Genomic DNA, 17,800 nt, shown 5'->3' on the forward strand with positions numbered 1-17,800 from the left:
GGACTGGACAAAATCCGGAGGTCATGATACTCACTATTGACTTCATATCCAATTAACCTGTTAACAATCTGTGACCCACACACCACAGCCCATCTATGGAGTGGGAGGGGTGGGGAGGATGGTCAGGAACCTGGGAGATGGTGGGGAAGGTCAAGAACATGGGCAGGGGGAGAAGGTCAGGAACCTGTTGGGGAATGAACAGGTCAGAACCTTGGGGGTGAGGGGAGGTTAGAAACGTGTTGGGGGGAGAAGGTCCTAACCTGCGAGAGTGCACCCGGTCTGTTCTCCGTCAACTCTGACTGGCACCTGGCAGTCAGAATGAATGGTTCAAATTACAAATTACTTGATTAGTTAGGCAGGCAGGATCTAATTACACATTCCAGATAAACTGTTGGGTGTGTCTTGTCCTCCAAGGAGACCAACGAGAAATCTGTTGTGGCAAATAGACGCAACCTATTCCTGCTTGTTCCTTTACACAGGGCCTGGGTGAATGAGATGGACACACTGCTGGACTCAGAGGAACAGGCCATGGGCGTCCTGGGAGTTGACCAGCTCTGCAAACGTCACAACGAATACAAGCGAGAAATTGACAAGCAAAGAGCCAAATACGAAGAGCTGAGAATAGCGGGAATCGAGCTGAGAGAGAACAGACACATCATGTCAAAAGAGGTAAAGAGACCTGAGGATCCTCACTCCATTCCCCACTGAAGATCCTCACTCCATTCCTCAGTGAAGATCCTCACTCCATTTCTCACTGAGGATCCTCACTCCATCCCTCACTGGGGATCCTCACTCCATTCCCCACTGAGGATCCTCACTCCATTCCTCACTGTGGATCCTCACTCCATTCCTCACTGAGGATCCTCACTCCATTCCCCACTGAGGATCCTCACTCCATTCCTCACTGAGGATCCTCACTCCATTCCCCACTGAAGATCCTCACTCCATTCCTCACTGAGGATACTCACTCCATTCCTCACTGAGGATGCTCACTCCATTCCCCACTGAGGATCCTCACTCCATTCCCCACTGTGATTCCTCACTCCATTCCCCACTGTGGATCCTCACTCCATTAACCACTGAAGATCCTCACTCCATTCCTCACTGACGATCCTCACTCCATTCCTCACTTAGGATCCTCACTCCACTCCCCACTGAGGATCCTCAATCCATTCCTCACTGGGGATACTCACTCCATTCCCCACTGAGGATCCTCACTCCATTCCCCACTGAGGATCCTCACTCCTTTATTCACTGAGGATCCTCACTCCATTCCTTACTGAGGATCCTCACTCCATTCTCCACTGAGGATCCTCACTCCATTCCCCACTTTGAATCCTCACTCCATTCCCCACTGGGGATCCTCACTCCATTCCTCACTGAGGATCCTCACTCCATTCTTCACTGAGGATCCTCACTCCATTCCTCACTGAGGATCCTCACTCCATTCCCCACTGAGGATCCTCACTCCATTCCCCACTGAGGATCCTCACTCCATTCCTAATTGAGGATCCTCACTCCATTCCTCACTGAGGATCCTCACTCCATTCCTCACTGAGGATCCTCACTCCATTCCCCACTGAAGATCCTCATTCCATTCCCCACTGAGGATCCTCACTCCATTCCTTACTGAGGATCCTCACTCCATTCCTCACTGAGGATCCTCACTCCATTCCTCACTGAGGATCCTCACTCCATTCCTCACTTTGAATCCTCACTCCATTCCACACTGAAGATCCTCACTCCATTCCTCACTGAGGATCCTCACTCCATTCCTCACTTTGAATCCTCACTCCATTCCACACTGAAGATCCTCACTCCATTCCTCACTGAGGATCCTCACTCCATTCCTCACTGAGGATCCTCACTCCATTCCTCACTGAAGATCCTCACTCCATTCCCCACTGAGGATCCTCACTCCATTCTCCACTGAGGATCCTCACTTCATTCCTCACTGAGGATCCTCACTCCATTCCTCACTGAGGATCCTCACTCCATTCCTCACTGAGGATCCTCACTCCATTCCTCACTGAGGATCCTCACTCCATTCCCCACTGAGGATCCTCACTCCATTCCCCACTGAGGATCCTCACTCCATTCCTCACTGAGGATCCTCACTCCATTCCCCACTGAGGATCCTCACTCCATTCCTCACTGAAGATCCTCACTCCATTCCCCACTGAGGATTCTTGCTCCATTCCTCAATGAGGATCCTCACTCCATTCCCCACTGAGGATTCTTGCTCCATTCCTCACTGAGGATCCTCACTCCATTCCTCACTGAGGATCCTCACTCCATTCCTCACTGAGGATCCTCACTCCATTCCTCACTGAGGATCCTCACTCCATTCCCCACTGAGGATCCTCACTCCATTCCTCACTGAGGATCCTCACTCCATTCCTCACTGAGGATCCTCACTCCATTCCTCACTGAGGATCCTCACTCCATTCCCCACTGAGGATCCTCACTCTATTCCCCACTGAGGATCCTCACTCCATTCCCCACTGAGGATCCTCACTCCATTCCTCACTGAGGATCCTCACTCCATTCCTCACTGAGGATCCTCACTCCATTCCTCACTGAGGATCCTCACTCCATTCCTCACTGAGGATCCTCACTCCATTCCGCACTGAGGATTCTCACTCCATTCCTCACTGAGGATCCTCACTCCATTCCCCACTGAGGATCCTCACTCTATTCCCCACTGAGGATCCTCACTCCATTCCCCACTGAGGATCCTCATTCCATTCCTCACTGAGGATCCTCACTCCATTCCCCACTGAGGATCCTCACTCCATTCCTCACTGAAGATCCTCACTCCATTCCCCACTGAGGATTCTTGCTCCATTCCTCAATGAGGATCCTCACTCCATTCCCCACTGAATATCCTCACTCCATTCCTCACTGAGAATCCTCACTCCATTCCTCACTGAGGATCCTCACTCCATTCCTCACTGAGGATCCTCACTCCATTCCCCACTGAGGATCCTCACTCCATTCCCCACTGAGGATCCGCACTCCATTCCTCACTGAGAATCCTCACTCCATTCCCCACTGTGAATCCTCACTCCATTCCCCACTTTGAATCCTCACTCTATTCCCCACTGGGGATCCTCACTCCATTCCTCACTGAGGATCCTCACTCCATTCCCCACTGAGGATCCTCACTCCATTCCTCACTGAGGATCCTCACTGCATTCCTCACTGAGGATCTTCACTCCATTCCTCACTGAGGATCCTCACTCCATTCCCCACTGAAGATCCTCACTCCATTCCCCACTGAGGATCCTCACTCCATTCCTTACTGAGGATCCTCACTCCATTCCTCACTGAGGATCCTCACTCCATTCCTCACTTTGAATCCTCACTCCATTCCCCACTGAGGATGCTCACTCCATTTCCCACTGAGGATCCTCACTCCATTCCTCACTAAGGATCCTCACTCCATTCCCCACTGAGGATCCTCACTCCATTCCCCACTGTGGATCCTCACTCCATTCCTAACTAAGGATCCTCACTCCATTCCCCACTGAGGATCCTCACTCCATTCCCCACTGAGGATCCTCACTCCATTGCTCACAGAGGATCCTCACTCCATTCCCCACTGAGGATCCTCACTCCATTCCTTACTGAGGATCCTCACTCCATTCCTCACTGAGGATCCTCACTCCATTCCTCACTTTGAATCCTCACTCCATTCCCCACTGAGGATGCTCACTCCATTTCCCACTGAGGATCCTCACTCCATTCCTCACTAAGGATCCTCACTCCATTCCCCACTGAGGATCCTCACTCCATTCCCCACTGTGGATCCTCACTCCATTCCTAACTAAGGATCCTCACTCCATTCCCCACTGAGGATCCTCACTCCATTCCCCACTGAGGATCCTCACTCCATTGCTCACAGAGGATCCTCACTCCATTCCCCACTGAGGATCCTCACTCCATTCCTCACTGAGGATCCTAACTCGATTCCCCAATGAGGATCTTCACTCCATTCCCCACTGAGGATCCTCACTCCATTCCTCACAGAGGTTCCTCACTCCATTCCTCACTGACGATCCTCACTCCATTCCCCACTGTGGATCCTCACTGCATTCCCCACTGAGGATCCTGGCTCCATTCCTCACTGACGATCCTCACTCCATTCCCCACTTTGAATCGTCACTCCATTCCTCACTGAAGATCCTCACTCCATTCCTCACTGAGGATCCTGTACTCCATTCCCCACTGAGGATTATCACTCCATTCCCGACTGAAGATCCTCACTCCATTCCTCACTGAGGATCCTCACTCCATTCCGCACTGAGGATTCTCACTCCATTCCTCACTGAGGATCCTCACTCCATTCCCCACTGAGGATCCTCACTCCATTCCCCACTGAGGATCCTCACTCCATTCCCCACTGAGGATTCTCACTCCATTCCCCACTGAGGATCCTCACTCCATTCCTCACCGAGGATCCTCACTCCATTCCCCACTGAGGATCCTCACTCCATTGCTCACTGAGGATCCTCACTCCATTCCCCACTGAGGATCCTCACTCCATTGCTCACTGAGGATCCTCACTCCATTCCCCACTGAGGATCCTCACTCCATTCCCCACTGAGGATTCTCACTCCATTCCCCACTGAGGATCCTCACTGCATTCCCCACTTTGAATCCTCACTCCATTCCCCACTGAGGACCCTCACTCCATTCCTCACTGAAGATCCTCACTCCATTCCTCACTGAGGATCCTCACTCCATTCCTCACTTTGAATCCTCACTCCATTCCCCACTGAAGATCCTCACTCCATTCCTTACTGAGGATCCTCACTCCATTCCTCACTGTGGATCCTCACTCCATTCCCCACTGAAGATCCTCACGCCATTCCTCACTGAAGATCCTCACTCCATTCCTCAGTGAGGATCCTCACTCTATTCCTTACTGAGAATCCTCACTCCATTCCTCACTGAGGATCCTCACTCCATTCCCCACTGAAGATCCTCAGTCCATTCCCCACTGAGGATCATCACTCCATTCCTTACTGAGGATCCTCACTCCATTCCTCACTGAGGATCCTCACTCCATTCCTCACTTTGAATCCTCACTCCATTCCCCACTGAGGATCCTCACTCCATTTCCCACTGAGGATCCTCACTCCATTCCTCACAAAGATCCTCACTCCATTCCCCACTGAGGATCCTCACTCCATTCCCCACTGTGGATCCTCACTCCATTCGTAACTAAGGATCCTCACTCCATTCCCCACTGAGGATCCTCACTCCATCCCCCACTGAGGATCCTCACTCCATTCCCCACTGAGGATCCTCACTCCATTCCCCACTGAAGATCCTCACTCCATTCCTCACAGAGGATCCTCACTCCAATTTTCACTGAGGATCCTCACTCCATTCCTCACTGAGGGTCCTCACTCCATTCCCCACTGAGGATCCTCACTCCATTCCCCGCTGAGGATCCTCACTCCATTCCTCACTGAGGATCCTCACTCCATTCCCCACTGAGGATCCTCACTCCATTCCTCACTGAGGATCCTGTACTCCAGTCCCCACTGAGGATCATCACTCCATTCCTCACTGAGGATCCTCACTCCATTCCTCACTGAGGATCCTCACTCCATTCCTCACTGAGGATCCTCACTCCATTCCCCACTGAGGATTCTCACTCCATTCCTCACTGAGGATCCTCACTCCAATCCTCACTGAGGATCCTCACTCCAATCCTCACTGAGGATCCTCACTCCATTCCTCACTGAGGATCCTCACTCCATTCCTCACTGAGGATCCTCACTCTATTCCCCACTGAGGATCCACACTCCATTCCTCACTGAGGATCCTCACTCCATTCCTCACTCAGGATCCTCACTCCATTCCCCACTGAGGACTCTCACTCCATTCCTCACTGAGGATCCTCACTCCATTCCCCACTGAGGATCCTCACTCCATTCCTCACTGAGGATCCTCACTCCACTCCTCACTGAGGACCCTCACTCCATTCCCCACTGAGGATCCTCACTCCATTCCTCACTGAAGATCCTCACTCAATTCCTCACTGAGGATCCTCACTCCATTCCCCACTGAGGATCCTCACTCCATTCCTCACTGAGGATCCTCACTCCATTCCCCACTGAGGATCCTCACTCCAATCCTCATTGAGGATCCTCACTCCATTCCTCACTGAGGATCCTCACTCCATTCCCCACTGAGGACTCTCACTCCATTCCTCACTGAGGATCCTCACTCCATTCCCCACTGAGGATCCTCACTCCAATCCTCATTGAGGATCCTCACTCCATTCCTCACTGAGGATCCTCACTCCATTCCCCACTGAGGACTCTCACTCCATTCCTCACTGAGGATCCTCACTCCATTCCCCACTGAGGATCCTCACTCCAATCCTCATTGAGGATCCTCACTCCATTCCTCACTGAGGATCCTCACTCCATTCCTCACTGAGGATCCTCACTCCATTCCCCACTGAGGATCCTCACTCCAATCCTCATTGAGGATCCTCACTCCATTCCTCACTGAGGATCCTCACTCCATTCCTCACTGAGGATCCTCACTCCATTCCTCACTGAGGATCTTCACTCTATTCCCCACTGAGGATCCTCACTCCATTCCTCACTGAGGATCCTCACTCCATTCCCCACTGAGGATCCTCACTCCATTGCTCACTGAGGATCCTCACTCCATTCCCCACTGAGGATCCTCACTCCATTCCCCACTGAGGATTCTCACTCCATTCCCCACTGAGGATCCTCACTGCATTCCCCACTTTGAATCCTCACTCCATTCCCCACTGAGGACCCTCACTCCATTCCTCACTGAAGATCCTCACTCCATTCCTCACTGAGGATCCTCACTCCATTCCTCACTTTGAATCCTCACTCCATTCCCCACTGAAGATCCTCACTCCATTCCTTACTGAGGATCCTCACTCCATTCCTCACTGTGGATCCTCACTCCATTCCCCACTGAAGATCCTCACGCCATTCCTCACTGAAGATCCTCACTCCATTCCTCAGTGAGGATCCTCACTCTATTCCTTACTGAGAATCCTCACTCCATTCCTCACTGAGGATCCTCACTCCATTCCCCACTGAAGATCCTCAGTCCATTCCCCACTGAGGATCATCACTCCATTCCTTACTGAGGATCCTCACTCCATTCCTCACTGAGGATCCTCACTCCATTCCTCACTTTGAATCCTCACTCCATTCCCCACTGAGGATCCTCACTCCATTTCCCACTGAGGATCCTCACTCCATTCCTCACAAAGATCCTCACTCCATTCCCCACTGAGGATCCTCACTCCATTCCCCACTGTGGATCCTCACTCCATTCGTAACTAAGGATCCTCACTCCATTCCCCACTGAGGATCCTCACTCCATCCCCCACTGAGGATCCTCACTCCATTCCCCACTGAGGATCCTCACTCCATTCCCCACTGAAGATCCTCACTCCATTCCTCACAGAGGATCCTCACTCCAATTTTCACTGAGGATCCTCACTCCATTCCTCACTGAGGGTCCTCACTCCATTCCCCACTGAGGATCCTCACTCCATTCCCCGCTGAGGATCCTCACTCCATTCCTCACTGAGGATCCTCACTCCATTCCCCACTGAGGATCCTCACTCCATTCCTCACTGAGGATCCTGTACTCCAGTCCCCACTGAGGATCATCACTCCATTCCTCACTGAGGATCCTCACTCCATTCCTCACTGAGGATCCTCACTCCATTCCTCACTGAGGATCCTCACTCCATTCCCCACTGAGGATTCTCACTCCATTCCTCACTGAGGATCCTCACTCCAATCCTCACTGAGGATCCTCACTCCAATCCTCACTGAGGATCCTCACTCCATTCCTCACTGAGGATCCTCACTCCATTCCTCACTGAGGATCCTCACTCTATTCCCCACTGAGGATCCACACTCCATTCCTCACTGAGGATCCTCACTCCATTCCTCACTCAGGATCCTCACTCCATTCCCCACTGAGGACTCTCACTCCATTCCTCACTGAGGATCCTCACTCCATTCCCCACTGAGGATCCTCACTCCATTCCTCACTGAGGATCCTCACTCCACTCCTCACTGAGGACCCTCACTCCATTCCCCACTGAGGATCCTCACTCCATTCCTCACTGAAGATCCTCACTCAATTCCTCACTGAGGATCCTCACTCCATTCCCCACTGAGGATCCTCACTCCATTCCTCACTGAGGATCCTCACTCCATTCCCCACTGAGGATCCTCACTCCAATCCTCATTGAGGATCCTCACTCCATTCCTCACTGAGGATCCTCACTCCATTCCTCACTGAGGATCCTCACTCCATTCCCCACTGAGGATCCTCACTCCAATCCTCATTGAGGATCCTCACTCCATTCCTCACTGAGGATCCTCACTCCATTCCTCACTGAGGATCCTCACTCCATTCCTCACTGAGGATCTTCACTCTATTCCCCACTGAGGATCCTCACTCCATTCCCCACTGAAGATCCTCACTCCATTCCTCATTGAGGATCCTCACTCCCTGTGCTCCCTAACCTGTTGTGTGTGTTTTCTGCCAACAGGTTGATGAGAAGTTGAATGAACTGTCCGAGCAGATGGATCAGGTGGTTAAAAAGTGGGAGAAGCAGGAAGAGCTGTACGAGAAGGAGCTGTGGAAACAGGCACAGCTCAGAGAGCTTGAACTGATTGCTGCCTGGCTGAGCTCCAAAGAAGGACATGTAACCAGCCACAGCTATGGGGTAAGAATGAACTCCGGGCCTATCAATCCTGGTTCTTGTTGATGCACTGGATCGTGGCAGGAGACAGTAAGCAGGCTACTTTATGGATTTGAATTGAGAGACAGTTATCTGAGACAACAGGTCAGACCCTTAGTCCCGTTCAGCCCCAACTGGAGTACTTTGTCCAATTCTGGGCACCACACAATAGGAAGGATGTGAAGGCCTTAGAGAGGGTGCGCAGGCCTTAGAAAGGGTGCAGAAAAGATTTTCAAGAATGGTTCCAGCCATGAGGGACTTCAGTTATGTGGATAGACTGGAGAAACTGGGGTTGTTCTCCTTGGAGCAGAGAAGATTGAGAGGAGATTTGATAGAGGTGTTCAAAATCATGAGGGCTCTGGACAGGGTAGATAGGGGGAAACTGTTCCCATTGGCAGAAAAGTCAAGAACCAGAGGACACAGATTTAAGATGATTGGCAGAAGAACCAAAGGCGACGTAAGAAAATACTTTTTTACACAGCGAGTGGTTAAGATCTGGAATGCACTGCCTGAAAGGGTGGTGGAGGCAGATTCAATCACAGCTTTCAAAGTGGAATTGGATAAGTATCAGAAGGAAAAAAAATTGCAGGGCTACGGAGAAAGGGCAGGGGAGTGGGATTAGCCGAGAGTCGGCATGGGCTCGATGGGCTGAATGGCATTCTTCCATGCTGTAACCATTCTATCACTGATCTTCCTTCAACCCAGTGGAGCTGAGATGAGTGGGTCAGTGTCAGAACTCGAGCACACCATCGATGCAAAGATGATACCAGAACTGAGAGGTTACAATTATCAGGAAAAACTGAACAGGCTGAGTTCCTTCTCTCCAGAAAAAAAGTGATGAGGGGTGACCTGATGGAGGTCTTTAAAATTATGAAGGGGTTCGATCATGTAGATGCAGAAAGGATATTTCCACTTGTGGGGAGACCAGAACTAGGGGCACTAAATATAAGATAGTCACTAATAAATCCAATAGGGAATTCAGGAGTTGCATCCAGGCTGCGGAGGGGACTGCAATTGGAAGGTGTGGACTTCTTAAATGATGGAACAATCAAGGATGTATGATGTGTCAGAAGGCAAGATGGGTAATTTCTGCGCTGACCCATTTCTATGGCCTCGATGTTCATGTCGGAGTAACAGTCCTCAACCCATCCCCAGGTGCTCAGAGCAGCACAGTGAGCTGGGTGAATGGAACAGCTTCCCTTTCAGTTACCCTGTTTCATCATCAAACACTCCCGGGGCAGGTACAGCATGGGTTGGATACAGAGTAAAGCTCCCTCTACACTGTTCCATCAAACACTCCCGAGGCAGGTACAGCACAGGTTAGATACAGAGTAAAGCTCCCTCTACACTGTCCCATCAAACACTCCCAGGGCAGGTACAGCACGGGTTAGATTCAGAGTAAAGCTCCCTCTACACTGTCCCATCAAACACTCTCAGGGCAGGTACAGCACGGGTTAGATACAGAGTAAAGCTCCCTCTACACTGTCCCATTAAACACTCCCAGGGCAGGTACAGCACGGGTTAGATACAGAGTAAAGCTCCCTCTACACTGTCCCATCAAACACTCCCAGGGCAGGTACAGCACGGGTTAGATACAGAGTAAAGCTCCGTCTATCTCTGGTCTAAAATAACCAAAAAGGTTAATGGCATATTAGCCTTTATAACTTGAGGCCTAAAATATAAAGCGGAGCATGTTTTGCTACAGCTGCATAAAGCCCTGGTTTGACACATCTGGAGTACTGGGTACAATTCTGGGCACTACACCTTAGATAGGACATATTGGCCTTGGAAGGAGTGCACCGCAGATTCACTAGAATTTTGCCAGGTCTCCAAAGGTTAGATTATTAGGAGAGATTACATAAAGTAGGCTTGTATTCCCTGGAATATAGTAGGTTAAGGGATGATTTGAGTGAGGTTTTTAGGATTTTGAAAGGAATTGATAGGGTAGATAGCGAGAAACTTTTCCACTGGTGGGGGAATCTAGGACCAGGGGACATAACCTTAAAATCAGAGGCAGGCCATTCAGGAGAGAAGTTAGGAAACAATTCTTCACGCAAAGGGTGGTAGAAGTGTGGAACTCTCTCCCACAAAATGTAGTAGATGCTAGCTCAATCAATAATTTTAAATCTGAGATTGATAAAGTTTTGCTCAACAAGGGTATAAAGGATATGGAGCCAAGGAATGTGGATGGAATTAAGATACAGATCAGCCATTGAATGGCAGAACAGGCTCGAGGGGATGAATGGCCTATTCCTGTTCCTATGTCTACACTGGCCCATCAAACATTCCATAAGAACATAAGAAATAGAAGCAGGAGTCGGCCATTCAGCCCTTCGAGCCTGCTCCGCCCTTCAATAAGATCATGGCTGATCTTCATCTCCACTTTTCCGCCCAATATTTTCCTTATGTCGCTTCTGGTTCTTTTGTCAATTACCTTAAAACGTCTCATCTAACAGTACATCACTCCCTCAGTTAAGCACTGGATTATGTGCTCAAGTCTCTGGTGTGGGGCTTGAACCCACAAACTCTGACACAGAGGTGAGAGTGCTACCAACTGAGCCATGCTGACACCTCAATCTCCCTCTACACTATTCGAACACTGTGCTTTACCACTAACCCCTGAGGAGGGTTCTCACTTTATTCGTGTGACACTGTTTTTGGCCCACTCTTGAACTGTGGACGCTACCCTCCAGGAACTGGCAATGAGCACCAAGTTCATTGCAGACAGAGTCTGGGCTGGTTCTGGATCACAGTTTGCAGAGGTGAAAGTTGATTGTCCTGCTGAACTGGACAATATATAACTGCACTGTCTGTCTCTCCGCCTCCTGCTGTGGTTTGACAGACGCACATGGTGCAAAGATGATGCAGCTATAGCGAGGTCTCAGTGAGCAAGGCAGTGAAACAGGCAACAGCTCCCAGAGCCAATACTGCAGCTGATGGAGGTCTGCAGCTGCTGCTGCTTCAGTCCAGGCAGTGTGTAGTCTCTGGCTAATCCCTGCATTCCTGCGTCCACGATATTTAGGTGTTAATTATTAGTTGCGGAAGTTTTCAACAATTCTGGCCTGAATCCTCTTCCATTCATGGATTTGGCCAATGCTTCAGCCCCAGACCTCACAATTAACTGCACTCTGGGTGTATTGTGAGCCTTCTATATATGGCAATTACTTCACTTTCTCTCTCCCAGGATTCCGTCAATGAAGTGGAAGATTTAATAAAGAAGCACGAAGACTTTGAGAAGATGCTGGCAGCTCAGGATGAGAAGATTGGCCAACTGGAAAGTGCGAAAAAGGTCAGACATGCAACATTGCTTCAAATCAGGCCCACAACCCACCTTGAAAACGGCGAGAATGATTACAGGGAGCTGTTATTAATCATAGGCTTTTGTGCAATTTCAGACTGATCTTTCAGTGTATCGGATGGGATTGTGTAATTTCAGACAGATCTTTCAGTGTATCTGATGGGATTGTGTAATTTCAGTCTGATCTTTCAGTGTATTGGATGGGATTCTGTAATTTCAGACTGATCTTTCAGTGTATCTGATGGAATTGTGTAATTTCAGTCTGATCTTTCAATGTATCGGATGGGATTGTGTAATTTCAGACTGATCTTTCAGTGTATCGCATGGGATCGTGTAATTTCTGACGGATCTTTCAGTGTATCTGATGGAATTGTGCAATTTCAGACGGATCTTTCAGTGTATCGGATGGGATTGTGTAATTTCAGACTGATCTTTCAGTGCATCAGATGGGATTATGTAATTTCAGACTTCTTTCAGTGTATCGGATGGGATTGTGTAATTTCAGACTGATCTTTCAGTGTATCGGATGGATTTGTGTAATTTCAGACTGTTCTTTCAGTGTATCTGATGGGATTGTGTAATTTCAGACTGATCCTTCAGTGTATCGGATGGGATTGTATAATTTCAGACTGATCTTTCAGTGTATCGGATGGGATTGTGTAATTTCAGACTGATCTTTCAGTGTATCTGATGGGATGGTGTAATTTCAGTCTGATCTTTCAGTGTATCGGATGGGATTGTGTAATTTGAGACTGATCTTTCAGTGTATCTGATGGAATTGTGTAATTTCAGTCTGATCTTTCAGTGTATCGGATGGGATTGTGTAATTTCAGACTGATCTTTCAGTGTATCGGATGGGATTGTGTAATTTCAGACTGATCTTTCAGTGTATCGGATGCGATTGTGTAATTTCAGACTGATCTTTCAGTGTATCGGATGGGATTGTGTAATTTCAGACTGATCTTTCAGTGTATCGGATGGGATTCTGTAATCTCAGACTGATCTTTCAGTGTATCGGATGGGATTGTGTAATTTCAGACTGATCTTTCAGTGTATCAGATGGGATTATGTAATTTCAGACTTCTTTCGGTGTATCGGATGGGATTGCATAATTTCAGACTGATCTTTCAGTGTATCGGATGGGATTGTGTAATTTCAGACTGATCTTTCAGTGTATCGGATGGGATTCTGTAATTTCAGACTGATCTTTCAGTGTATCTGATGGGATCGTGTAATTTCAGACTGTTCTTTCAGTGTATCGGATGGGATTGTGTAATTTCAGACTCATCTTTCAGTGAATCGGATGGGATTGTGTAATTTCAGACTTCATTCAGTGTATCTGTTGGGATTGTGGAATTTCAGACTGATCTCTCAGTGTATCGGATGGGATTGTGTAATTTCAGACTGATCTTTCAGTGAATCGGATGGGATTGTGTAATTTCAGACTTCTTTCAGTATATCAGATGGGATTATGTAATTTCAGACTTCTTTCAGTGTATCGGATGGGATTGTGTAATTTCAGACTGATCTTTCAGTGCATCGGATGGATTTGTGTAATTTCAGACTGTTCTTTCAGTGTATCTGATGGGATTGTGTAATTTCAGACTGATCTTTCAGTGTATCAGATGGAATTGTGTAATTTCAGACTGATCTTTCAGTGTATCGGATGGGATTCTGTAATTTCAGACTGATCTTTCAGTGTATCGGATGGGATTGTGTAATTTCAGACTGATCTTTTAGTGAATCGGATGGGATTGTGTAATTTCAGACTTCTTTCAGTGTATCTGATGGGATTGTGTAATTTCAGACTGATCTTTCACTGTATAGGATGGGGTTCTGTCATTTCAGGCTGATCTTTCAGTGTATCGGATGGGATTGTGTAATTTCAGTCTGTTCTTTCAGTGTGTCTGATGAGATTGTGTAATTTCAGACTGATCTTTCAGTGTATCGGATGGGATTGTGTAATTTTAGACTGTTCTTTCAGTGTATCAGATGGGATTGTGTAATTTCAGTCTTCTTTCAGTGTATCAGATGGGATTGTGTAATTTCAGATTTCGTTCACTGTATCTGATGGGATTGTGTAATTTCAGACTTCTTTCAGTGTATCGGATGGGATTGTGTAATTTCAGACTGATCTCTCAGTGTATCGGATGGGATTGTATAATCTCAGTCTGTTCTTTCAGTGTGTCTGATGAGATTGTGTAATTTCAGACTGTTCTTTCAGTGTATCTGATGGGATTGTGCAATTTCAGTCTGATCTTTCAGTGTATCGGATGGGATTGTGTAATTTCAGAGGGATCTTTTAGTGTATCGGGTGGGATTGTGTAATTTCAGAAGGATCTTTCAGTGTATCTGATGGGATTGTGTAATTTCAGATGGATCTTTCAGTGTGTCTGATGGAATGGTGTAATTTCAGACGCATCTTTCAGTGTATCGGATGGGATTGTGTAATTTTAGACTGTTCTTTCAGTGTATCGGATGGGTTTGTGTAATTTCAGACTGATCTTTAAGTGTATCGGAGGGGATTCTGTAATTTCAGACATCTTTCAGTGTATCAGATGGGATTATGTAATTTCAGACTTCTTTCAGTGTATCTGATGGGATTGTGTAATTTCAGACTTCTTTCAGTGTATCGGATGGGATTGTGTAATTTCAGACTTCTTTCAGTGTATCGGATGGGATTGTGTAATTTCAGTCTGTCTGGTGAGATTGTGTAATTTCAGACTGTTCTTTCAGTGTATCTGATGGGATTGTGTAATTTCAGCCTGATCTTTCAGTGTATCTGTTGGGATTGTGTAATTTCAGTCTGATCTTTCAGTGTATCGGATGGGATTGTGTAATTTCAGACGGATCGTTCAGTGTATCTGATGGGATTGTGTAATTTCAGTCTGATCTTTCAGTGTATCTGTTGGGATTGTGTAATTTCAGTCTGATCTTTCAGTGTATCGGATGGGATTCTGTAATTTCAGACTGATCTTTCAGTGTATCTGATGGGATTGTGTAATTTCAGATTGTTCTTTCAGTGTATCGGATGGGATTGTGTAATTTCAGACTGATCTTTCAGTGAATCGGATGGGATTGTGTAATTTCAGACTTCTTTCAGTGTATCTGATGGGATTGTGTAATTTTAGACTGTTCTTTCAGTGTATCAGATGGGATTGTGTAATTTCAGTCTTCTTTCAGTGTATCAGATGGCATTGTGTAATTTCAGACTTCGTTCACTGTATCTGATGGGATTGTGTAATTTCAGACTTCTTTCAGTGTATCGGATGGGATTGTGTAATTTCAGACTGATCTCTCAGTGTATCGGATGGGATTGTATAATCTCAGTCTGTTCTTTCAGTGTGTCTGATGAGATTGTGTAATTTCAGACTGTTCTTTCAGTGTATCTGATGGGATTGTGCAATTTCAGTCTGATCTTTCAGTGTATCGGATGGGATTGTGTAATTTCAGAGGGATCTTTTAGTGTATCGGGTGGGATTGTGTAATTTCAGAAGGATCTTTCAGTGTATCTGATGGGATTGTGTAATTTCAGATGGATCTTTCAGTGTGTCTGATGGAATGGTGTAATTTCAGACGCATCTTTCAGTGTATCGGATGGGATTGTGTAATTTTAGACTGTTCTTTCAGTGTATCGGATGGGTTTGTGTAATTTCAGACTGATCTTTCAGTGTATCGGAGGGGATTCTGTAATTTCAGACTTCTTTCAGTGTATCAGATGGGATTATGTAATTTCAGACTTCTTTCAGTGTATCTGATGGGATTGTGTAATTTCAGACTTCTTTCAGTGTATCGGATGGGATTGTGTAATTTCAGACTTCTTTCAGTGTATCGGATGGGATTGTGTAATTTCAGTCTGTCTGGTGAGATTGTGTAATTTCAGACTGTTCTTTCAGTGTATCTGATGGGATTGTGTAATTTCAGCCTGATCTTTCAGTGTATCTGTTGGGATTGTGTAATTTCAGTCTGATCTTTCAGTGTATCGGATGGGATTGTGTAATTTCAGACGGATCGTTCAGTGTATCTGATGGGATTGTGTAATTTCAGTCTGATCTTTCAGTGTATCTGTTGGGATTGTGTAATTTCAGTCTGATCTTTCAGTGTATCGGATGGGATTGTGTAATTTCAGACAGATCTTTCAGTGTATCTGATGGGATTGTGTAATTTCAGTCTGATCTTTCAGTGTATCTGATGGGATTGTGTAATTTCAGACTATTCTTTCAGTGTCTCTGATGGGATTGTGTAATTTCAGAAGGATCTTTCAGTGTATCGGATGGGATTGTGTAATTTCAGACGCATCTTTCAGTGTATCGGATGGGATTGTCTAATTTCAGTCAGTTCTTTCAGTGTGTCTGATGAGATTGTGTAATTTCAGACTGATCTTTCAGTGTATCGGATGGGATTGTGTAATTTCAGACTTCTTTCAGTGTATCAGATGGGATTATGTAATTTCAGACTTCTTTCAGAGTATCTGTTGAGATTGTGTAATTTCAGACTTCTTTCAGTGTATCGGATGGGATTGTGTAATTTCAGACTGATCTCTCAGTGTATCGGATGGGGTTGTGCAATTTCAGTCTGTTCTTTCAGTGTGTCATAATGAGATTGTGTAATTTCAGAGTGATCTTTCAGTGTATCGGATGGGATTGTGTAATTTCAGACTGTTCTTTCAGTGTATCGGATGGGATTGTGTAATTTCAGTCTGATCTTTCAGTGTATCGGATGGGATTGTGTAATTTCAGAGGGATCTTTTAGTCTATCGGGTGGGATTGTGTAATTTCAGACGGATCTTTCAGTGTATCGGATGAGATTGTGTAATTTCAGACTTCTTTCAGTGTATTAGATGGGATTATGTAATTTCAGACTTCTTTCAGAGTATCTGTTGAGATTGTGTAATTTCAGACTTCTTTCAGTGTATCGGATGGGACTGTGTAATTTCAGTCTGTTCTTTCAGTGTGTCTGATGGGATTGTGTAATTGCAGTCTGATCTTTCAGTGTATCGGATGGGATTGTGTAATTTCAGAGGGATCTTTTAGTCTATCGGGTGGGATTGTGTAATTTCAGACGGATCTTTCAGTGTATCTGATGGAATTGTGTAATTTCAGACGGATCTTTCAGTGTATCTGATGGAATTGTGCAATTTCAGACGCATCTTTCAGTGTATCGGATGGGATTGTGTAATTTCAGTCTGTTCTTTCAGTGTGTCTGATGAGATTATGTAATTTCAGACTGATCTTTCAGTGTATCTGTTGGGATTGTGTAATTTCAGTCTGATCTTTCAGTGTATTGGATGGGATTGTGTAATTTCAGACAGATCTTTCAGTGTATCTGATGGAATTGCGTAATTTCAGACGGATCTTTCAGTGTATCGGATGGGATTGTGTAATTTCAGACTGTTCTTTCAGTGTATCGGATGGGATTGTGTAATTTCAGACTGATCTTTCAGTGTATCGGATGGGATTATGTAATTTCAGTCTGTTCTTTCAGTGTGTCTGGTGAGATTGTGTAATTTCAGACTGATCTTTCAGTGTGTCGGATGGGATTGTGTAATTTTAGACTGTTCTTTGAGTGTATCGGATGGGTTTGTGTAATTTCAGACTGATCTTTCAGTGTATCGGAGGGGATTCTGTAATTTCAGACTTCTTTCAGCGTATCAGATGGGATTATGTAATTTCAGACTTCTTTCAGTGTATCTGATGGGATTGTGTAATTTCAGACTTCTTTCA

At 46.4% G+C, this 17,800-nt stretch overlaps 1 protein-coding gene across 1 annotated transcript in view; it reads left to right on the forward strand.

The window, feature by feature from the left end:
- The window catches only part of sptbn5 (spectrin, beta, non-erythrocytic 5), a 781,023-nt gene that overhangs the window by 504,008 nt on the left and 259,215 nt on the right, over positions 1-17,800 (forward strand). The window contains 3 exon segments of the mRNA XM_086003837.1: positions 480-669; positions 8,588-8,764; positions 11,964-12,068. Coding sequence (XP_085859963.1) covers positions 480-669; positions 8,588-8,764; positions 11,964-12,068 — 472 coding nt within the window.

Source organism: Somniosus microcephalus, chromosome 12 (genome assembly GCF_052327205.1).
Source record: "Somniosus microcephalus isolate GS21.2 chromosome 12, FLI_Smic_1.0, whole genome shotgun sequence".
NCBI classification, from domain to species: domain Eukaryota; kingdom Metazoa; phylum Chordata; class Chondrichthyes; order Squaliformes; family Somniosidae; genus Somniosus; species Somniosus microcephalus.